A 24,186-nucleotide genomic window follows, 5' to 3' on the forward strand; every position below is an offset into this window, starting at 1 on the left:
TTCACATATTTACTCGGTCTACATGTCTAGATCAAACCTAGCCTGTAGGCCTTCAACACATGGTGAGGCTAACATGGGAATGCACCTAAATCTTACGATTATTTCCTTTAATTTCTGAAGCCATCTAAGAGTATGATTAGACTGACATTGAATATTCTGCCAAGTGATTTCATTGGGGAAGTTAAGGACACACTTAAATGTTATTGAAATCAACAGCACTCACTTAGAAGTGCTAAACTTTGCTTGGCTCTCATTCAGCTAAATGTGTCAGATTCAGAGAGCCCAACTGGATTCAGAGAGTCTACAGGAGCAAAACTCCCATCCCTCCATTCATGTCATAGTGAAAAGATACTGCACTGCTGGCCCAGATCAAATTAGTGCTACTTTAGTGGACTGGAAAGATTTATAGGATTTGTGGGTTCTGCTTTTTTTGCGTCAAGTGGAGGGTTCCTAACACTGAAAGTCTAGCAAAATAACACAAAATGTGTGGACTGGAGCAGTCAACTCATTGGAATGGATTTGACTGCTTTACATTAAAGTGGTACCTCGGGTTAAGAACTTAATTCGTTCCGGAGGTCAGTTCTTAACCTGAAACTGTTCTTAACCTGAAGCACCACTTTAGCTAATGGAGCCTCCTGTTGCCACTGTGCCGCCAGAGCACGATTTCTGTTCTCATCTTGAAGCAAAGTTCTTAACCCGAGGTAATATTTCTGGGTTAGCGGAGTCTTTAACCTGAAGCGTATGTAACCTGAAGCGTATGTAACCCAAGGTACCACTGTACTGTCTTTCTGTAGTTATTTACATTTTTTTGTTCTTGTTTTCTTTTTCTATAGGTGATTACACTGGAAGGGTGGGTTGAGATTATGTACTATGTGATGGATGCTCATTCATTCTACAACTTCATCTACTTCATCTTGCTGATCATTGTAAGTACAATTGTCCTTTCACCAGAGGTGATAGGATCCTGTCAATATCCCAATTAATCTAGGAGCCTGAAACACACATTGTAGCAAAAGTAGCTGTAGAAATCAAATTGTGTTAATTGTATGCATTCCAAAATGCAAAGTATTCCAGTTCTGGCTTCTTTCTTTTTCCAAGTAGCAAAATCATTCAAGGAAATTCAAGGATCAAATTTAGCATTGCCGTTTTAGAATGAGACGCTAGAGTTCACTTGAGACGTTTCTGACATTTTGGTCTCCTGTTCTCCTCACTTAAATGGTAATTTATAATTGCTAAGTACTTACAGTCCATGGTCCAGTGAATTTATAGTCTGTAGCAACCATTGCCAGCCTTAGGCAGCCTTTGGTCCTGCTAGCTGGAGCTGATGGGAGTTGTAGTTCAAAATATCTGAAGGGCTCTAGGCTGCCCAAGGCTGGCCTAAGGCATAACTTAGGAACATGGATCACAGTGAATGGCAGAAGAAAAACGCAGTAGTGATGGTAAGAGAAATAAGATAGATTTGGAATTTTTTTCGGGGGGGGGGGTGCCTTCTTTTTGGTTCAATTAATTTGAGATAAAATGAGCAAATAAGATGCTGATGATCTGAACCTATGTTGCAGTCTTTCTTTCTTTCTTTCTTTCTTTCTTTCTTTCTTTCTTTCTTTCTTTTTTCTGTCACATTCATCTAAAGGAGTTGTAGTCACTTAGACGTTCAATGTTTCCAAGCCACTGTCCACAGGCATGAGTTAAGTAGGTGATTAAAAAGAAACAATAAAAGCTAATGAAAAAAGGAAAGCAGAGAGTATTTTAAATTGGGATTGAAAAGCTTCATTAAGGGTGACAGCTGAAACAAGTTTCCTTTGCCTGAGCTGTTTGTTTTTCTTATTGAGAATGAAAGCACCTTCTTTGTTCTCTATACCTCATTTTTAAAGAAAACCAATACAAAAACCCAGACCTTTGTGGCTCCTGGAGAAATCCATGCTGCCTGACAGTTCACCCAATGGCTAGCCTGAAGCAGGGATTTTCACCACATGGCATTTCCTCTGAACTGGCTCCAAGAGGTATCACAGTCCATGCTGGCTTCGTGGAATTGATAAATAGAATACGAAGGCCTGGGCACATCATTGGAGGAGCCAGTTGGATGGAGTCTCCAGAACCCCTGTAACAGCTGTTAACTTGCCTGCTTATAGGAAGTTGGGATGGAAGAAGGCACTGTTTTCCATTCCACTGTGTAATTGCTTGCAGCACTGCTTCTATTCTGCTGCAGTTCATCTTCCATAAAAAAAACTATATTATTTGTCTCATTGTCCACTGTGGTAAAATTACAAATCCTACATAACTTATGTAATTGTGTTCTCATTTATTCCACCCCATTCATTTCAATGCAAAGAACTCTCAATGCAAAATGACAGGGTGTGTGAGCTACATAATGAATTACATATTTGTGCTGACTGAAAGCAACAATGACAGAGAATACTAATCATTTGCAATGGATTGATCTCCATCTAGACAAGGGACAAATAAACAAATATCAGCAATTTCTGCTCCTTTTTTCCTTTTTGTCAGAATTTTCCCACATCCACAAAACTTGGACAACAGCTCTGGCAAAAAGGAAAGAAGCAAAATACCCCCGTGTACTAAAAATATACATTTTTTAAAAATTATTCAAGGACATGTTTTTAGAAACAATTCTCACATCAGTTTTGGTTTCTCTCAGTTTCCCCATTTTATCAATCCTAAATTCAGTTCTCCAAATTGACACATCAGTTGTTTAAAAAATTAAGAAGTCCTTCCAAAAAAATGTTAGTGTTTTAGTTTACATAAATGCATTATTATTCATCCTTTCCCCTGTTATATGCATTTTCGTACACATTTTTTGTTGGAAAACTGTTGCAAATTGTGTAGGTGTGTCTTTCAAAGGATAACTGTGTTTCTGTTTGCATATTGTCTCAGGAATCACTCACTAGATAGGTTTGTTTTAAAATATAAATTGAACCAATTTTCTCTCACCCCTTCCCTACAAGAACTACATTTACTTTACTTTTTCTGCCAGCAAAATCTCTGTATACTCCAACACACGTCTTCCATCATCAATAGTGGTATAATAAGGAGCACAGCCATTCATTCTTGTTAAGAGTGTGACTTTTAACCTCTTCTTCTGTAGTCCAGAGCAAATGTTCCAGCACCCTCAGACCAAAATCCTCCTCAGTTTCTCAGTATAACCTGAATATATATAATCCCCCCCTTTCTTCCTACGCATATCAACTTCAGTTCTGTTGTTGCCCTTTTTACTATGGATAAGGGTTCTGGATGCAGCTATACATTTTCTGTAGAGAATGGAAGATTCTAGTCTCTAGCAAAACTCATGTCCCCTTTTTCCTGTATCCCGCTTTGGGAGGCTAGTCAACACCAGCTAAACAAAATGCCCATATAACATTTCATTTTCTCCCTCTTTATGAATGAGGTTGCATTCTGGTCTTGCTGCAGTTTGTGTAGCTGAACTATTCTAAAGGTTGGATTCCATCTCCTCTTTACATCCACCCACCAAGTTGCAGGTGGAGAGGGGGGAATTCTAAACTGGGACTGGAGAAGCTGTAACTCTGCAGATGTTGTTGGACTCCAACTCCCATCAGCCCCAGCCAGCATGAACAATAAATAGAAACAATGAGACTTGGAGTCCAGCAGGATCTAGCAGGCTACAGCTTCCCCAGTCCTGGTGTACATTCCCATACAGCTTTTCCCCAATGTGTGGACTGGGGCTGATGGGAGTTGGAGTCCCAAACATCTGAGAGGCACCAGGTTGGGGAAGGCTCTCAGAAGACTCATGAAATACTTGCCATTTCTGTTCAGTCAAAAAGGTGAGAACAGGAATGTGTGAGGGAACACATTTAGACGAGGAGAGAACTCACAACAGTCACCATTTCAAACAAGAAAAGCAGAGAGCATTTTGCAAAATCTTTACAGGTCAGAGGGGATTATTTTAAACCCAAACAGTGCTTTCTCCCTCTTTTCTTTTTCCCCTCCAACACCGTGTTCAGTATTCTAAAGAGTGGACAAGCTGAAGTGAAGGAGGACCAGATGGTTAAAGGCAAAACAGCTTTAGAACAGCTTTGAAGGCCATTTTTTCAATAAATAAAAATCTTCTCTATATTATTTTGAAACAGCTTATTGTCCTAACACTGAAGCTGGCCAGGAACGTTTCAGTTCTTCAAAGCTTTTTCAAGTGCTAGCAGTATTGTACCCCCTTTGAAATGCTGAAAGAGCTCCTGGATTGAATATTCTGATGGAGCCTTTGGGCACCTTTGCCTGTGTGAGCTGAGTGCCAGGAGTGCAGAGGCATCACGTGGGGAATTATGTTTGAACACGGCTAGGTGGAGAAACAATCACTCCCCACCCCCTACTTATGATTTAGGTAGGTGGCAGAATTGGCTCTTTATGCTTATTCTTGGGTCAGTTCTCTTTGGTGTGTTATGCCCTACCCAACAGATTGTGAGGCAGATGACCTTCGGAGTGCATTTGGAAAGATGTTTCCCCTTATTTTCATGTGTTATCCTGGGTTAGCTTGTGTGCAATGAGGTAAATAACCCTTTTGTATTGGTTTATAATGTATGAGTTGTGAAATGGGTTTTTGTAGCAATGATTCTTCAACATCAACTTCACTGGACTGGTCATGTTGTGCGGATGCCTGATTACCGTCTTCCAAACAAACTACTCTACTCCAAACTTAAAAATGGAAATCATAATGCTGGTGGTCAACAAAAGAGGTTTAAGACTGTCTCAAGCCAAATCTTTAAAAATGTAGTATAAACACTAACAATTGGGAAACACTGGCCTGTGAGTGCTCCAATTGAAGAACAGACTTTACCAAAGGTGTCATGGGCTTTGAAGACACTCAAACTCAGGATGCAAGGGAGAAATGTGCTAAGAGGAAGGCACGGTTGGCAAATCCACACCGTGATCAACTCCCACCCGGAAACCAATGTCCCCACTGTGGAAGGACATGGGGATCTAGAATTGGCCTCCATAGTCACTTATGGACTCATTGTTAAAACTGTGTTTTTGGAAGACAATCTTACTCGGCTATGAGTGATCGCCAAAGAAGAAGGGGTTTTTTGTAGTGGGAACTGAGAAGGCAAAGTTAATTATAATGAAGGCAGAATTGCACCTTGACTGCTATAGTTTTATGGACATGCCAATACCCAAACCAGCATTTTTGAGAGCCGTCTTTGTAAGAAATATCTCACCATTTAAATTAATATTCAGGATTAGGAATGAAGATGCTCCTGGCCCAATATCAGAGCTACCAATGAAATTGGTTTTCCCAAGCTGTTAAAATCAGAATAGTATTTTTAAGCACAAAAGGCAAGGCAGAGTCATTTTTGCAGACTTACACCCTAAACAAATAGACACCCAAGGGAAAGGACAGATGAAAGATGAGATACACTGAATTAAAGCACCTCAATTAGTTGAAAAAGACATGTGGAAACAGATATATTTTAGGATTCTTCTTTAAGAACTTAATAACATAAGATGAGCCTGCTGTATCAGCCAATGGCCCACCTAGTCCAGCATCCTGTTCTCACAGTGGCCAACCAGATACCTGTGAGAAAGCTGCAAGCAGGACCCAAGCACAAGAGCCCTCTCCCCTCCTGTATTTCCCAGCAACTGGTATTCAGAAGCTTTGCTGCCTCCAACTATGGAGGCAGAGCATAGCCATCATGGCTAGCAGCCATTGATAATCTTATCTTCCACAAATTTGTCCAGTCATCTTTTAAAGCCATCCAATTTGCTGCCCATCACTACCTTCTGCTGGAGCAAGTTCCATAGTTTAACTATGCACAGGAGAGTCTGGGAGTCCAAGTAAAGAGCAATCAAGGGAACAAAACCAAACTGGATATCACATCCCCTCGAGTCACGCCCCCTGCCAAAGCCCTTTACCCAAGGCTGCATAATGGTGAAGTCAAAAATAGTAAACCTGGTATTTTCCCATCATGGAATGCAGCTGGAAATCTTCTCAATGAGGATCTGTCCCAAATTAAGGTTGTTCCTACAGCCACAGCAGCAGCAGCAGTGGCATTTCCAATCACCATTCTCTTTTCCTTCCATTCTCCTAGAGTTTCCACTGCCTTTAAAATCTATCTATCATCTATCTATCTATCTATCCATCTATCTATCTATCTATCTATCTGGCTATCTATTTATCTATCTATTTCATTTGTATGCTGCTTTACAGGGCTAACCATCCCAAGGCAGCTCAAATCATACTAAAAAACCAAATAATCCTATAAAATTCCTATTCCTTGTACAATCATAATCTAACATTTAAATCACAAACAGTGCTAAAATATTAGAAACACCAGCATAGAAGCAATTGAACTGCAGTAGTACGTATGTTAATTAAAAGCAGCTTAAAATGGAACATTAGAACGGCAATAGTTGAAAACAATCTAGAGCATTCCGAACATTAGTTAAAACCAGCTTGAAATAGGAACGTCTTCAAGGCCTATTTAAAAATTGGGAACAAGTCCCATAATATGGGACCACAACCCAAAAAAGCCTGTTTCTGTTGCCTGCCAACCTAATGCATCTTGATGACAGACTTGCAAACTTATTTTCAACCACTTTGGAGGTCTTTTGTCAAGTAGAAAAGCAGGATGTAAGTATTCCATAAAGGTAAATAATAAATATACTTCTCCAGGAGGCAGCATTTCAACTGTATCTATACCTTTTTTCCCTTCCAGATTTTTGTTTCCCTGCTTCCTTCTAAATTCATGCTTTATGCCTCTCTTCTCCTCCGGTTCCTAGGTGGGCTCATTCTTCATGATCAACCTATGCCTGGTGGTGATTGCTACACAGTTTTCGGAGACCAAGCAGCGAGAGCACCAATTGATGCAGGAGCAGCGAGCACGGTACCTGTCCTCCAGCACCGTGGCCAGCTACATGGAACCAGGAGACTGCTATGAAGAAATCTTCCAATACGTCTGCCATATTGTACGCAAGGCCAAGCGCCGCACCCTTGGCTTCTACAACAGCCTGCAGGATCGGCGCCTGGGCCGAACGGAGCCGAGCGCTGCCAAGAGGAGCATGAATGGAAAAGACCAGAGGCAATACAGTAAGATTTGCGAGGCCAAGCCAGCAGAATGATGGTGGTAGAAGAAGAGAGAGGAAATAAGTGATTGATAAGACCATACGTATGAATCAGAGTACTTAAAACACATGACCCACTATGCTAATAGAGAACACTGTGTGGTAGGTACAGAGATGGCAGTGCTAATAGAAAACTTATGTAGTGGCCATAGAGGAGAAGGCAGTACACTGGACAAACTCTGAGTAGAATCTGTTGGTGAGAAATTTGTTCATTGATTTAATCTAGGATGCATCAGATCTTCAGGTTGAGAAAAATAGCCCCTTTTGTAGGTCAGAAAAATTGCCATAATATAATATGAGGCAGGCAAATGGAAACACAATTGCAGAAACTGATTTTACAATAAAGAGGATTAGACTTTACTGACCATTAAAACCGAGGTAATCTTGCATTTTTAAGGAGGACAGGCCTGCAGTAAAGCTCAGTGGCAAAATCTACGCAGGAGGACATTTTGAACGGCTTATTTGTTGAATATAAAAAATACATTTTAAATCATTTGTGGCATGGAAAGCAAGCCATGGTCCTGTAAAATAATCCTGGAGGGCATCCAAAAGTTTGCAGTAACCAACAGTTTTTTCTACTCATAGCTTTAGTGGCTTCAGCACAGTTGAGTCTCAGAGATTTAAAATGTACAGTGGTGCCCCGCAAGACGAACGCCTCGCAAGACGGAAAACCCGCTAGACGAAAGGGTTATTCCGTTTTGGAGGCGCTTCGCAAAACGAATTTCCCTATGGGCTTCCTTCACAAGACGAAGGCCCATAGGGAAATCTCTGGGACAGCGGGGAAGCGCAGCGCGTGGGGCGGAGAGACCTTCTCCCCCCGCCAGGCTTCGGAAGGCTCCTCTGAAGGCTGGCGGTGGGGCGGAGAGACCTCCTCCCCCTGCCAGGCTTCAGAAGGCTCCTCCGAAGGCTGGCGATAGGGCGGAGAGCCCTCCTCCCCCCGCCAGGCTTCGGAAGGCTCCTCCGAAGGCTGGCGATGGGGCGGAGAGCCCTTCTCCCCCCACCAGGCTTCGGAAGGCTGCTCCGAAGGCTGGCGGCGGGAGGAGGTATCTCCGCCCCACCGGCAGCCTTCGGAAGGCTGTCCTGAAGACTTGCGGTGGGAGGAGGGTTTTCCTTCCCACCGCCAACATTCAGAATGCTGTTCTGAATGTTGGCGGTTGGGAGGAAAAAACCTCCTCCCACCGCAAGCCCCGGGAACAGAGGAGAAGCGCTGCACGCCTTCCCCTCTGTTCCCGTACCTGTCCTGAAGGCTTGCGGTGGGGAGAAAAGCCCTTCTCCGCACCGCCAGCCTGGCAAGCGGTCTCCATAGGAACGCATTAATTGATTTTTAATGCATTCCTATGGGAAACCGTGCTTCGCAAGATGAAAAACTCGCAAGAAGAAAAAACTTGCGGAACGAATTAATTTCTTTTTTCAATGCATGATTTTTATTAGTTTGCATAATTCAAAATACAAAAATAAGATATACAGATTCGATTGTTACTTTCACAGATTTTTAAATGTGACTTCTTGCGAGGCACCACTGTAGTTTAATATTTTTAAATGATGCCACGTCACTCAGATGTTACTTGAATTCTTGGGCTGCCCTGGACCTTATCTAGCTCCAGAAATACAGCTCTCCAAGCATGCCAACTAATGAACCACCCTTTACTGCGATTCTTACATACCCATCTTTCCTGCCATTGCTGGGCTCCCTTTCCTGTTGGCCTCCTGATCCTTTCTTGTCTATGGCATCACACCTCTGTGCTTCCTGAAGGATTCCTTCCAAGATGACATTGCAAAAGGAATGCCTCTGCCACAGCAGTAAGCCCATCTGTGGACCCAGGATCACCTAACAGTAAATTAACTCAGGCTGTAGGTAAATGCTGTACTTGAACATGCATTTCTAGCCTGAGAACAGCAACATTCAAAGCTACATTTTAGTGCTTAACTTTCCATCAAGGTGAATTTAGCAGGGAAAAGGATAAAGCAAAGAAATCGCTTTTTCTTCCAGACCTGCAATCTCTGGCTTTCTAATGATGAGAGAGCATTTTATCACCTAGAGGTGATGATTTCTTTCTGCATGACCACTCCTGCTCTGATGTTCTGTCCTCATTCTAAAAGAAAACTTGCACACTTTTACAGCGGTATGTTAGGAATAATAATAGTGCTGAGATTCATAAGGGAGTGAGTTCGGAATAGCAAACTCTGGTTTTGGCTTCCTAAGCTCTTTGTGAATCAAACTCAAACATCAAACCCTAACCATAGTTTGGGCCTGGTTTTAATGAGCTCATCCTGGTACCAGCCCTCTTCACAAACCACCACAGCTGCCCACTTCCCTTTCCAACCCAAATTCCATGGTGCCAACTGAGGCAGCAGCAATGGAGTTGTGCCATCTTGAGACTCGTTCATAAGTTTGTGGAGAAAAGAAGGGGTCATGGTGTTTATTTGGAGGTTGAGGCCTTCAAACTCAATTATGTTTCTAATCACATCATCATCCATGTGATTCAGCCAAAACTTTGGAATGGGCTTGGAGTGGGGGGAAGGACTTTTCTGACATGAGGAAAACGTTTTACCCCAAACCCTTTCCAAATCAAGCTATAAGGAGCTCACCAATCACTACTTGAAACTAAAGGCACATTTCTCAGATAACTGCAGCTGTCTTTCAATGCCACTCCCTGTAGCTGAATATCTAAAGACTGTTGGATTTGATAAATAAATGGGGGGGGGGTGCCTCTTAGTTACTGCCTGATCATATGAAGCTACCTTATACTGAGGGCCAAATTGGATGCAGTGTTAAATAATTATTTACAGTAATATACTGTACATGTATTTTTAATAGCAGCTGATATTTCGGGGGATTGCAGAACACAGGAAGGGGAAATTAAATTCTTTCCTCCCCTACTGTGGTCCTGAGTTTAAAAAAACCAAAAAGCAAACCCACCTCTAAAGCTGATATATGTATTGGGAGGAAATCCCATGATGTTGCCTGTATCAAAGCATACAGCAGCTTCAAAGGAGCAAACTGTATTTTTAACAAATGCATTTTATGTCTCATCTAGTTTGGCCCTGAGTCATGCCATTGATCCATCTAGCTCAGTTTTGAGAGGTGCCGGGCGATGTTTACATGCAAAGCACGTGCTCTGCCACTCAACTTTGACCCCTCTCTGGATCCCACAAGATTACTTTGGTTATAAGAACAGCCCAACTGCCAATGCAAGCTAAAGAGGTTTCCTTAGCTTGTCAAATCAGATCAGCCTGTCCAGTTTTGCTCCATTTTGCCAGGGTGAACCTGCACACCCAGCAGGGAGTTGCAGTCAAGCCTAGTTCCCTTACTTGTGCTTCTGATGAACTGGTTGCCTTCACACTTTGCATATTCAGGTATAAAGTATCTTAGCTTTACATCTTTAAAAAAAGTGTCGCATGACCTGTAGTGCCAGAAAGGAGCATGAAGTTGTGCCTTCTCGCCTGTTTCCGCTAGATTTTCACGCAGTGAGGAACAGAGGGGCAAACAAGTCTGTGCTTCTAGCTTGAAATCAGCATAACTTTTTGAGCAAGTTTGCATCATTGGACTGTTTTATACTTTCTCTTCATGTTGTTCTTTCTACAGATGTAACAGGTAACACTGACATTAAGTAAAAACTCAGCAGTTCTGATGAACTCAGGCAAGGACCTTTTCAGCAATATGTTCTGCCAGTGAAACTATTTATTTAAGTGATAACTAGGGGATCATAGATTTTAAGGACAGAAGAAGCTTTGATATTTTTTCTTTTTTTCACCTCTGAGATAACACACGCCATGGCCTTTTATTTAGTGATTCCTGCAGTCTGGAGAATTATCCTACCCCTACTACAGAGCTGAACACAATTGAGTGTAATCTATTGTAGCTGAAGTAGAGCATGTCTCTGAGAGACAAACAATCTCCATTAAAGTCTCTTGGTGATGATGAGCCTAACACTTCCCTTGGCAGATGGTTCCAGGGCTTAATTTCCTTCACGCTTAAAATGGCTAGCAATACAGTTTAGGACCTGTTTTGCCTGAGATGCGGAAATGTAGCACTGCTTTCCCCTTAAATTTGATCCCTGTATTTATTATTCCCCAGGACGTTGCCGAAAGCACAACTGTGTTGATTATGTGCCACAAGGCCTTGGCCAACCGATTGCCATGACTTTGACGTCTGACCCCAGCAACTGCCCAAGATGTCACAAGGCCCAGCGGGAAGCAGCCCGGAGACTCTCCGTGCTTGAGAGCGCTGATTCGGATCAGGAAGAGGGAAGAGGACCAAGTGAAGAGGAGGGAGATGGAAGAAAAGAAAGCACTGGGACTACAGACCTGGAGAAAGAGGAGGAGGATGGAGAAGAAGGTGGACAGCTGGCTCTCTGGAGTGACGTGTGGCAAGAAGTCAGGGTTAAACTGAGGGGAATTGTGGAGAGCAAATACTTCAACCGTGGGATCATGATCGCCATCCTTGTGAACACCATCAGCATGGGCATTGAGCACCATGAACAGGTAGCTAGACTGGTGGGCAGTGAACAATAAATTAACTTAGCAGTCTGAGGCGATACTGTGTACCTTGAAAAGTATGGCTGTTATCTAGCATGTTGTGGTTGTCGGGGCATCAACACAACAATGTTCAAGTGAGTTTACTTTTTCTGTAGGGATTTTGGGGGGGCCTAGGAGCTGGTAGGTAGTTCATGTATTTAAGGACCTACGTATATAATCAAGCATCACCTAGACAAGGCACATGTATCTGCCATGTTCCCTTAGAGCTTCTATGATTATATCTTGTGCATAACTCTATACTAGGCTTACACATCTTCCCCACCCCACAAGAAAGTATGGGAAACCCAATTGGAGGCTTTGCAGTAGCAATAGTGGTCCTGTGAACTGAGGCCAGGGTCTGAAGACCAAACGAATCTGGCACCTATGCAAATGGAATGGGAGACATTTGCTCTAGGTTGACTGAGGAAGATGTAGCCTATAAAAAACATAAGTAGCTCTGTTGGCTCGTTGCAGGGCAGGGGAGATGCTAAAGCCATGCTAGAATACTACATTTGGTATTCTACATTTGAATACTACCAAACCAATATGTCACAAAGACATGAGCAAGCTTTTGAGTTCCTCCAAACATCTTCAGACTGGATGTTTAGAAAATTATTTGTTGGGTGAGTGTAGTAAAAAAAAATAGTTCATGATACTAAAGCCCCAGAGTCTGCAGTTTGTAACAATGTTTTAAGATGGAGTAATTGCATATTAGCCTCTGGTAAGTGTTTTGCAGATTACAGGTTGTACCAAGAACTGCTGGGATCAAGAAGAAATAATAGACATACCCCCATTTAAACAAAAATGAAATAAAGCAATTAATCAATTCGTTCTCAGTCCTGGAAACAACTCCGTGACATTTGGGTTGGTTCCTAATAAAGGTGTTACCTCACTGTGGTTTTGGGGCAGAAATAGCTGGTAAGCCCACCGGGCAACAAGTGTCTGTATTCACTAAATGAATGAATGGGGAGGGGGATTAATAGGTGAAGTAACCATCTGAAGTGCATTCCATCTCCTTTTGCTTCCACACAACCATCTGAAGTGGATTCCACCTCCTTTTGCTTCCTTATTCTATATCTCCCTTTCAGTTCCTGCTCTCTCTTGGGGAAGAGCCATAGCCCAGTGGTAGAGCAACTGCTTTGCATGTGGAAAGTTCCAAGTTCAATTCCTGGCGTCTCTTTGTAGGGCTGGGAGAGATTCCCTATCTGAAAACGTGGAGAAGCACTACTAGTAACAGTATTGATCTAGATGAACCAACACAGCTTCCTACCTTTTTCTCCCTTTTATTTCTGTCCCTTTCCTTGTCCTCCTCCATTTATGCTCCATTCAGCTGATCTGTGTGTGTGTGTGTGTGTGTTTCTGTTTTTGCCAACTCTCCGCTCCCACTATCTTCCTCTCTTTCGGTCTCATTTCTCCCCTCATTAGCTAACTGAATCCTTAGTCTATTTGGTTTAGTTTAATACAGCCTCTGGGGACAGTGCAGGCACTTCACCCAAGACTCAAATCAAATCCATCCGTTTGCCAGTCTTTCCAGCTTAATTAAGAGACACACAAGCACAGCCCGTTTCTACAGAGGTACAAGGGAATCCGGTGAGCCCTGTACGGATGGAGCTCAAGGAACCCTCTCAAGGGGCAGCAGGGGCAGGAACTCTCCTTTTAATCTGAAACTCTGCTAAAGAATAGATCAAAATAGAAAAGGCAAATGTCTGGGCACAAATGAGGCTCTCTGAACTGTCACAGAGGAATCAGCTACACATAATATTGAGCAGGGTTATAACCTAAAAGGCAGCTGTGCCAGACCTCAGATGTTTGTACTGACAACCTGCCGCTCAAAGCCTGCATGTACCGCTGCTGTCATGTGGCAGTCTTGTCTTTTGTTTAGTGTCTTGTATAGCCAAAGTGATTCACTCTGTTGGGTGGAGCTGCAACACCAGCTTTCTTTCAGTGGAGCTACTTCTTCTTTTAGGTTTGGGGAAGGAGGGTGAGGCAGCGAGGAGGCCAGTTGCATCACCAGAGCCAATCCAACCTTGTCCCTTCCAGTAAGCAGCTGATGGGAGGCCAGGTGTGCAATGGTACCCCCTCCCGCCTGCTGCTACTGATGTATGCAGTAGGAATGGCAGAGGACCCAGCTTTCAAGGCGCATACAAGGAAACTCAGATATCTGTGTTAGAATTGTGACAATTCCAGTGGTCATTCTGTTTGTAACAGGACATTTTCAGGCCTTGATGTTGTAAAGATTTTGTTTCAAAAATTGAAAACCTAAGGGGTTTCCAAAGAGGGGTTGCAAAGTACAAGAATTATTAGAGTAGTGATTGCTGTAGCTGTTCTTATTTGGAAAGTGCTTCGGCACTCGGTGCAGCACAACAATTGAATTAAAAGAACAAATGCTACCCACAGGCTTACACTCTGAACTGTGAAGCCAGTAAAATAATTTCCTAATCTAGTGGTGTTATTTTTAATCTCTCAGGATTTTCCTTCCATTTCCCCCCAAGGGCTGATGCCACATTTTCACATCACATAGAGAACACATTGTAGTTTTGGCCTCAGCTAAGTTCATGAAAACAGTTTGCAACTTATGTTAATTGCAGGCAATTAATTCATGCAAATTAGTTTTGTTCCTCCGCATGAAATATTCCCTCAGTAGCCGCACCCTGATGTCTGTAGAAAGTTAATAATGTGGCATTTTAAATCAACATTATAGCTTTGTAGAAAATAATTATATTTCTGTGTTTACAACTGCAAAGAATCTGCATTATGAATGTCCAGTTGCTCACCAGAAGACATGGTCGCCTTCGCACAACGCGGCCTCTTCTGCATAAAAATCACCGTACTCGGGTGATCTGTATTTGTTGATGCATGTTGGTGTGCTTTGTGGACAGCACATCGTATCAAGATAGTGAGAGATGACCAACCCTTGCTCAGCATTCCTGACATAGGTGACAAGCCTAGCCCCATTTACCTGAAAGTAAACCCCACCGAATTCAAAGGGACTTCTGTGTAGATGTAGTTAGGATTGCCATGTAACATACTCTCTGGAATGTTGGTTGATCTGAAGTGCTTGTGAAATGTGTTTCAGTGTAGTCAGAAGAGGGAGGAACTGGCAATGTAGTTGCAAACTGATGGTCCTGTGGAGATCCTGTGATCTGCCTCAATGAAGCTGGAGCTTTGCTGTGAGCAGTTCTGTGGACAGTGAAAGAGAGGGCAGAAGGTAGTGCATGTGGGCAGATGGAATACTATCTGAGTGGGTATAAAATGAGGGTGAGGTCAAAGGTCAGGAGGAAGTTGTCATCTCCATGTTTGACAAGTGTGGCAACCTGATGTGAGCATCAGGAAACAAACCTGACAGGGGTCTGTTTCCTCTTACCAAGGCCTGTCAGGGAACTTGGCACCTACTGCTTAATGGGGGCCAAGTTAAATCCAGGATAAGAAAGACTGCTACCAGGTCATGCATACAATATCTTTCTGTACATCCACACAACTAAAAAAAAAGCCCCCTAGCTTCTTCTTAACAATAGATGAATCTGTCAATATTGGTTTCTCTCAGTTTCTTGTTTTTCCAATCTTGAATTCAGGTCTCACATTTCTGCATCAGTTTGCAGATTCCGCCCCCTCCCCCCGCCAAAACAGTCCTTCTGAGAATTCATCAGGACATTTCTTCAAATACAGGCACCCTCCCACTTACACATGATTGACTCGTGTGCAACCACATATATGTGTGACGTCAGGAAAATATATAAGTAATTTTTTTCCAAATCCAGAAATGGTGGGAGAGAGCTGGAGAGTCCTCCCCAGAGCCCAAAGAGGACATCAGTGAGGGCAGAGGAAGACCCAAAGAGACCTGAGATTCAGTGAAGCTTTGTTTTGGCTGCTCAGCCATCCCGCCTAACAGCTGACATGCGGGGTAGCACAGCAGCAGCAGCAGCAACTTTCTTGCGTATTCTTCAGGCAGCCCCATAGCTTCAACTACAGATATTTTGATCTGGATTGGGGAGAGAATGGGAGAGAGAGCTGAAGATCAGGGGGGAGGGGTGTTTGGAGGCCTTTTAGATGGCACTCCCCAGTTTACGTGATTTCAGTTATGCGTGCAGGGGCCTAGAACATAACCCCTGTGTAAGTGGGCTGTATACAAATGCTTGAATACACAGAAACACAGATTTGCAAAGAAGTTTTTGGTAATGGATTTTTGGTGTATTATTTTCACTACGTTATGTTATGCACACTTTATCATTAATTTACCCTAGTATATGCATTTTTGTACAAATTACTTAGCTGGAGAACTGCATTGCAAAATTCAGAGGAATGCAAATTTAAAAGGATGGTTGTGTTTTGGTTCACATATTGTTTCAGAAATTGTGAATTAGGTAGTTTGACCCTTAAATGCAATGCGAATCAAATTTCTCCTCCATCCTTAGTTTTTTCTTTTAAAAAATGCTTTATTAGTTTTGAAAACAAAACAATACAAATACAAAACTAAACTATACGCAACAATAATCAAAGAGCAATCCCTACCATCCTTAGTTTCATTGTTTTTCTGTGAAAGTTTGACAGGATAGCAGTTGAGTGTGGAAAATACCATTCTCCTCCCCCCCCCCTTTTTTTGCAATATGTATGATGATAACCCACATTTGCTGACTAACCTGCCCACAGTCTTGCTTTCTGTTTATGCAATATTCATAGCACAGAATTGGCTGTGAATCAGACAGTGTGGGCATAGCCTTTTAAGAGGGCCCTGGTTGATTAGAACCTCTGCTTTGTATAATAAGCACTAATGTAGCCACCTCATTCTTAAAAAATAATGATGCCCAGCTCAGAGGAGGCCTGTATAAAAACATAAATCATTTTTTAAAAAGAAAGCTCTGACATAAAAGAAAAATTAAAGAAGCTGAGTAGTTATCACTTTGATTGGCAACGACTAAGGGCAAAGAACAATCAGTATAATCATCTACTAGTATTCAAATATTATAAACACATGACTTATATGATGGAGAGGTTATCCAAGAGCCATGTAGCTAAAGGGAGATTTTGGCGTGAGTTACTTCATTTAAATTTTACATAAGCTTGAGTTAATGTACTGTTTAGGACTATTTATAGAATAACCATCAGAACAGAACAACAGTATGTGCTGAGACCTCTGGAAAGGGTTTAATTTGAGCCAGTATTGCCACAGCTTAACTTCAGAACATTTTTAAAATCAGTGCCGTGACTCAGCCCTGGAAAGTATGAAGTAATAATAAAGATGAGCTAGTATAGTGTAGATAAGACTTTACTCTCTTTTTAGGTCAGATGTGAGGAACTTGTGGCCTTCCATATGTTGTTGGACTCCAACTCCCATCATCCCTGACCATTGGCTATGCTTGCTGTGGTTGATGGGAGTCAAACAACTTCTGCAGAACCGCAGGTTCCCCACTCCTGTCTTAGATTAACCTGCCCCATCACAATAGCCAAAAGAAAGTACTTCTTTATACAACACATAATGGGTTTGTCAACCTCCTTGTCACTGGGAATAGTGATGGCCACTTTCTTTAGGACAAATCTATGGAGCATAGGTCTATCAATGAATTAACTTCATAACAGCTAAGTATGCCTCTGAATATTGCTTACATTTTATGCCTGCCATTGTACATGGTTCGCCTCCCCGTTTCTAATTTCACAGCAACCTTGTGGGATTGGTTAGGCTGACAGCTGGCTCAAGATCCAAAGTGAGTCAATTCTACTGAACTCAGTTGAGCTAGCCCCTGATTGCACTGTGAGTGAGGTCTGTGGTTGAGCAGGAAAACAATCTCCCTCACCACCGCCTGTTCCCTTCCCTCATAGAAACCTTGTGAGATAGGTTGGTCCAACAGCTGGTGTGAAACAGCCAAGTGTGTGGTGACCATCATTCCTCCCACTCCTGCAACTTTGTTAAACACCCCCAACAAAGCGTCTAGTTTGGGCTTCATATATTATCCTCATCGTTGTTTGTTTTGTATGCCAGGGTTCTTTGAGGGAAGTCATGTGCTTTAGTTGTAATTCATGTCTTCAGCCTCCCCTCCCCTCATTATTTTCCCATCCTAATAATTTGCTTCTGGCTTCCTCTTTGCTTTGCTTTTTCATTGTGTCTCTGGCTCTCCGTGTTCTGTTTTGTATTTTCCTTTCCACTCTGGAATGTGGAATTGTTAGAAGTTTTGCCTTTCCCCAGCCGTTCCTCTCCTGTCTCCCTCTCCTACGCTCTTCTTTTCTTACCCAACTCCCTAGGTAGAACCATTCCCTGGGGTGAGTGATGGCCCATTAGAAAAAGATTAGCAGATGTGCACTTGACTAGTGAAACAGATGTCAGGGAGGAAAGGAGAGTGAGCGGGAACAGGTGACCTTTTCGGTAAGAGACAGACAAGGATGACTTTTAAAACATCAGTTCCTCACGGAGGCACAGAAGGCGTGAGAGAGCCAACACGTCAGCAGGAGCAAGGAAGACAATTCACCAGTATATCATGATGTTACATTACATTTCTCATTATCACTGACATAATCTGTTCAGTTTGGGCTGGAATTGGTATTTTTGCTTTTTCTAGTTTCTGCCAAAGACTCTTCGGGCAGATTTGCTTGTGCAGCTCTGAGCTTATTTTCATCACAGTTGTGCTTGCCCCCCCCCCATACAGACAAGCGCACATCTAAATAGGACAGGCCTGGTATCTCAAAACGCCTTGCCAAAAATAGGCGTATCTTTAATCCACTTGGATGTGCGCTCGTCTCTGTGTTGGGGACCTTCATGGAAATGAGCATTAGACTACAAATAGAAGTTTCCCCCTATAACCTTTCTGCAGAATACATTTTCAGCAAAGTAAATATGCACTTGTTAATGTTACATATTTGTCTTATGCAAGCCACACTTCTCTCCTCAATACCCCTTCTGTGGGGTGGAGACTGCATTTCCCGCACTTGGTCTGTGTGCTATATTTTGTGCTTGCAATAAGTTCCCCATACAGCACCTCCATTGCTATTTCTATTTGGGAGACTTGTCAGAGTGGTTCTGTGTGATATCTTTGACATTTTTAGTGTCATTGCTTGAACACTGCAGTGTGTTTATTGAATGACTGTATGCGGGAATTCCACCACGTGCAACTCTAGTACCATGTGCAGGAATAATTGAAGTAGATGGATATTAGGAAAGCTGCTCCCCACCTCTCTCCACCACAGCCCTGCCATGTCAAAAACCACTTTTTGTGAAACAAGGCGAGGTCTTTAGTTTCAATCTCCCACACACAGCATTTTATTTGTTTGTGAGATACTCCATTTAACATTGAGATAAGAATGAAATATGCTAGTCATATTCAGGGCACAATTCTGTACCTCGGGTTTCACATCTCTCATCTATTTCAGATGAAGGGGGAGGAAAATGCAAGCCCCATAGACCTCTTCTCAGAAAGGCAAGGAAAAATGAAAAACACACCAGAATGCGATTTAGAAATTAAAGCGTTCACAGTGAGGCAGGTTATGTCTATTTTTACAAAACAAGTTTCTGTCCTGCTCAGTCCTCACTCGTATTTTCTTCTAGCATCTCCTCCCCCCAACTCAACATTTTCAGAAGTGGGTAGTGGTAGTAAAATGCAAAATATATTCTAATGTGATATCTGCCTTGGAGAGTGATAGGTTGAAATTACAGTTGGCGTTCCTTCATGTCCAGGATAAACATACAAATTTTAGGACAGCATCCTATTTTCAACCTGCCTCAGAACACATATTGCAAAAAGCTGCTATCTTCCACACCAGCTTGTGGGAGTTTTACACAGAGGCTTATTGAATGATCCAAAATGTTCTTGTTCTGCCTGATTCTTCAGCTCAGGAAATGAAAAGTAGATGATGATGATGATGATGATGATGGTGGTGGTGATTTATTTATACCCCGCCCATCTGGCAGAGTTTCCCCAGCCACTCTGGGTGGCTCCCATTCGAATATTAAAAACAATACAGCATTAAACATTAAAAAATTCCCTAAACAGGGCTGCCTTCAGATGTCTTTTAAAAGTAGGATAGTTGCTTATTTCCTTGAAATCTGATGGGAGGGCGTTCCACAGGGCAGGCGCCACTACCGAGAAGGCCCTCTGCCTGGTTCCCTGTAACCTCACTTCTCGCAGTGATGGAACTGCCAGAATGCCCTTGGCACTGGACCTCACTGTCTGGGCTAAACAATCGGGGTGGAGATGCTCCTTCAGGTATACAGGACCAAGGCTGTTTAGGGCTTTAAAGGTCAGCACCAACACTTTGAATTGTGCTTGGAAACGTACTGGGAGCCAATGCAGATCTCAGGACCAGTGTTATATGGTAGAGATGGTAAAAGTAGAGATAAATAAGGGGAGGGATTTCCACTTCCTTCTGAAATTACCGTCTGTCTTTTCTTCACCCTACAATACAGGTTTTTAAGTTATGAGGGAAGACCCTTAGAAGTTAATCCTATGCAGATTGACTCCAAAGTAAATTCTGCTTCCCTGGGGCTTACTACAGTGTGCATAGTCTTATCCTACAAACACTTAATCTTCCTTCTGTGTGACGATGTACAAGATCACTCTGTTAGTTTTTACGTTCCATCTTTTGCCTTTTAGCACTTGCATTATTAGTCAAACATAATTATGGGTGGAAATAGAGGCCTTGTTTCTCCCATTCTGTCTTTACTTTTTCACTTAGGGAAACTGGCAGCTTTAATAAAGAATCATCTGGCATGGGAAAAGTGTGCAGTTGTTGTTGTTGTTTCCCCCTTCTCATTGTGTTGAAATTAGCGTGAAGTCACTGATCCCGAGAAAGTGTGGGGATGAATTAGTAGGCTGTGGAGATAGAAGGGTTTTGCTATTTCAGAATACAGGAGGGAGGGGATTTTTTTGGACAGCAGTTGTCAAAACCACTTGGTGTGAGTGAACAGATGATTATGTGGGACAAAGCGCTCAGGAACTGGAATGGGAACTCAGGAGAAAGCATCGGAGGGCAGCTGGTTGAAGTCTATTCATTCAATCACTTATTTGTTGTACACACACACAAACTAAGCAGAACTGTATTTTTCTGGCTTAGTGAGTGGATATTATTTGCAAGTTCCAAGAAGACCACAAAGGACCCGAGTGAAACCCTGATACCACATGCATCCAAGGCTGAATCATTTGATTCAAGCCTTTTTCTCACCACAAACATCCCAGGGGGTAATAGCATCATACCACCAGTTTTCTGGACACGCTTGTTCTGTATGCAACATATGCAAGATAGAAGTGACATGATTGGCTGCATACTCTCTTTATGGAATTGTGTTATAGCCTAAGTGTGTGCTTGAGCGCAAAGCATAACAAGCTCCTCTTCGATAAAATACATTCCAAGATATCTACATATTCCATTGGGTAATTAATGAGACAGCAGCCAAGAGAGAGAGTTATGAGAGAAGATTAGCAGAACAAGGCCTAGCAAGCTGCTACTAGAAGAATAGGGGTATAAAAAGGGACTGGGGGTGGGAAGCTGAAAACACCGAGAAAAGAAGAAAGGAAGGATAGAGGAAAGTTTTGTTTGAAAATATGCATTATTGCAAATGGAGAGGAAATCTCAAAATAACTGGGGTGAGTATTTTTTTTTTGTTTCCAAAAATTGATTGACTTTTGCATTAAGGGAAATAATAATAATAATAATAATAATAATAATAATAATAATAATAATAATAATTTATACCCCGCCCATTTGGCTGGGTTTCCCCAGCCACTCTGGGCGGCTTCCAACAAAATATTAAAATACAATAGTCCTTCAGATATTAAAAGCTTCCCTAAACAGGGCTGCCTTCAGATGTTTTCTAAAAGTAGGGTAGTTGTTTTTTCCTTTGACATCTGGTGGGAGGGCGTTCCACAGGGTGGGCGCCATTACTGAGAAGGCCCTCTGCCTGGTTCCCTGTAACTTTGCTTCTCGCAGGGAGGGAACTGCCAGAAGGCCCTTGGTGCTGGACCTTAGTGTCCAGGCAGAATGATGGGGGTGGAGATGCTCCTTCAGGTATACTGGACCGAGGCCATTTAGGGTTTAATACAAAACAATTTTAAAAAGAAATGTGCTAATTCGTTTTAGAAAACAGCTCTCGTATACCGTCATAGTCTGGTGCTAGTGCTCCAGCACATGCCATGGATGGTGGAAGTGATAAGCATACCTTGTTGATGGTTTGAAAAGAAAAGAAAAGAAAAGAAAAGGATTGAAATAGTTTGTGCCAATTAAGCAGATGAAAAAATATATATCCAATGATCATAAAGAACAACAAAGTTTGATGCAAAACAAAATTATTTATAGAAATAGTCAGTGAAAGACCACAAAAATGAAATTGTGTGCTTCTGTTGTTTGAATACAACCAAGTCCATAATAGAGCTATGTCTGGCAATCCAGCAGTGAATTCACTCTAAATTTTTATAGTCTAAGATCAACATTAGTAACATAGTGTCTCCGGACAGCGCTGGCCCCTGGCCTCTTAAGTGAGATGGGCGCACAACCCCAGAGTCTGTCAAGACTGGCCCGTACGGGCAGGGGTACCTTTACCTTTAATGTAATTCTATAGGAGGCAGAAGAGGGCACTAGTACTGTTAAGTCCCAAATATGCATACATTAAAATGAGAACATGAAACTTGCAGAAATAACTTATACCTTTCTCAGTACTGAGATGCAAATTTTACAGATAAGGTTTTTCAACATGCATATAACGGCCTCAGTGCAAATGCCCTGAGGATCTTCAAAACAATTTCAAGTTCCCAGTTGGTATGCTGGTCCATAATCTGTCTCGCATATCCTTATTCGTAAGGAACCAGCATTCAGTACAATATACATGGTATATTGTAAATCTCTATGGAACATCACAGTAATCCTCAATCTTCTTTGGAACACCAAATTGGCACATTAAGCTTCCTGCAATCTCATTTCTTCATTTCATAGGGTGAAGCTGTTCTTCACCCTAAAACAGCTACAATTTAAAAAACAGCAACAACCTGCAGACCTGGAGACAGAACCAAAACAGAACATAAAGGATTTAAGGTAAAAACTTGGGGATAACAAGTGAAACATCATGAAATATTGGGACATCACTGGGAGATGGTGGTTTTACAGACAGACATTTAACATGCAATTTTAAAAAAATAAATAATAAAATGAAAAAGTTGCAAGAGTCTCTTCTCTACCCAGAGTCCCCATTTCTTGAACACTAGGCAGAACAGTGTGTGATAGAAAGTTTCCTAAATGGCTTCTGATTTTATTTTATTTATTTCTCCTGCAGCCAGAAGAGCTGACTAATATTTTGGAAATCTGCAATGTTGTGTTTACCAGCATGTTTGCCCTAGAGATGATCTTGAAACTTGCTGCCTTTGGCCTCTTTGATTATCTTCGCAATCCTTACAACATCTATGACAGCATCATCGTCATCATCAGGTAATGATAATCAAAGCTATGCATCAATGTATGAGAAGCAGTGTAAGAAAGATGGGTGAGGGTCAGTTTGGGGGCTGCCCAAGAAGTAAATGAAACTCATTCCAAGCAGTGTTCTGAGCAATATTGTGTTGGGACAGCACATCTCAAGCCATTCAGCCTTTGGTGACACCACTACTTTATATTAAACATTTTAATCAATAAAATGTGAGAGCCACTTGAAAAGGTAGTGCACAGGACCAAGGAACTTGCCATTCTGGAGTCTATTCTCGGCCTTTCCTTTGGATTCCAGACAATTCCAATTTGCTATATATAAAACCATGACCTATTATGGTTCTGCTTGCATAAATCCGTTAAACATGGTGGGGGGGGGGAGGTTAGTATTCAACTGTGTCCTACTCAGAAGAGACCCACTGAAACTAATGAACCAAAGTTATTCAGGTCCATTAACTTCAATGGACATTCCCTGAGTAGGACTGGTGTTAAATACCACCCACTCTCCGATCATATAGCTCCACATGCATCCTTATAACTGTAAGAGAACCTTATGCCTAGATTCGCCATTCACTGCAACTGTCCATCAGTTTCTAAACACCCACCCTGTTCAGAGTACCATTTATGCAGGAACAGAAGAAGCTGCCTTCTATCAGGTTCATTTAGCTCAGATGAATCTACTCTGACTTGTGACAACTCTACAGGGGCATAAGGCTTTGCTTCCTCACATCTAGAGGAAATTATCCAGGAAGTTCCTGACTCTAGTTTTCAGAATCCTGGTGCTATGGCATCTGCTTCAGTTAGCTCCTCCCTGCCGGTTTCCAGTTTGGTGGTCCCCTGATCACCAGCTTCAGACTCAGACCCAGGAATCTTCTCTGGCTCCCTCACTGCTGGACTCTGGGGTCAAAACAGGCCCTTCATCATGCAGATGGGCAGCTGCAGCTTCCTACTTCAGTCTTAGCACTCTAAAAGCTGCTCGCTCTGCAAGGGGTTTTGGCAGCAGGGAGAGAGATTGGCCACCAGGACCTCCCTACTTCCTACTTGCCAGGGTGCAGTGCACCTGAGAAGACGGGAGCTTGGTAGTGGTAGCCAGAAGATGAAGAAGAAGAAGAAGAAGAGTTTGGATTTGATATCCCGCCTTTCACTCCCTTTAAGGAGTCTCAAAGCGGCTAACATTCTCCTTTCCCTTCCTCC

The 24,186-nt window shown here is 42.4% G+C and overlaps 1 protein-coding gene across 7 annotated transcripts in view; it reads left to right on the forward strand.

Annotated features, from left to right (window-relative positions):
* Positions 1-24,186, forward strand: part of CACNA1I (calcium voltage-gated channel subunit alpha1 I) — a 376,846-nt gene that overhangs the window by 284,250 nt on the left and 68,410 nt on the right. For all 7 annotated transcript variants that reach the window (XM_083701729.1, XM_083701730.1, XM_083701731.1 and 4 more), the window contains 4 exons: positions 834-926; positions 6,745-7,051; positions 11,165-11,571; positions 22,850-23,001. In XM_083701729.1, coding sequence (XP_083557855.1) covers positions 834-926; positions 6,745-7,051; positions 11,165-11,571; positions 22,850-23,001 — 959 coding nt within the window. The remainder of the gene's footprint in view (positions 1-833; positions 927-6,744; positions 7,052-11,164; positions 11,572-22,849; positions 23,002-24,186) is intronic.

Source organism: Podarcis gaigeae (assembly GCF_964106915.1).
Source record: "Podarcis gaigeae genome assembly, chromosome: 10".
NCBI classification, from domain to species: domain Eukaryota; kingdom Metazoa; phylum Chordata; class Lepidosauria; order Squamata; family Lacertidae; genus Podarcis; species Podarcis gaigeae.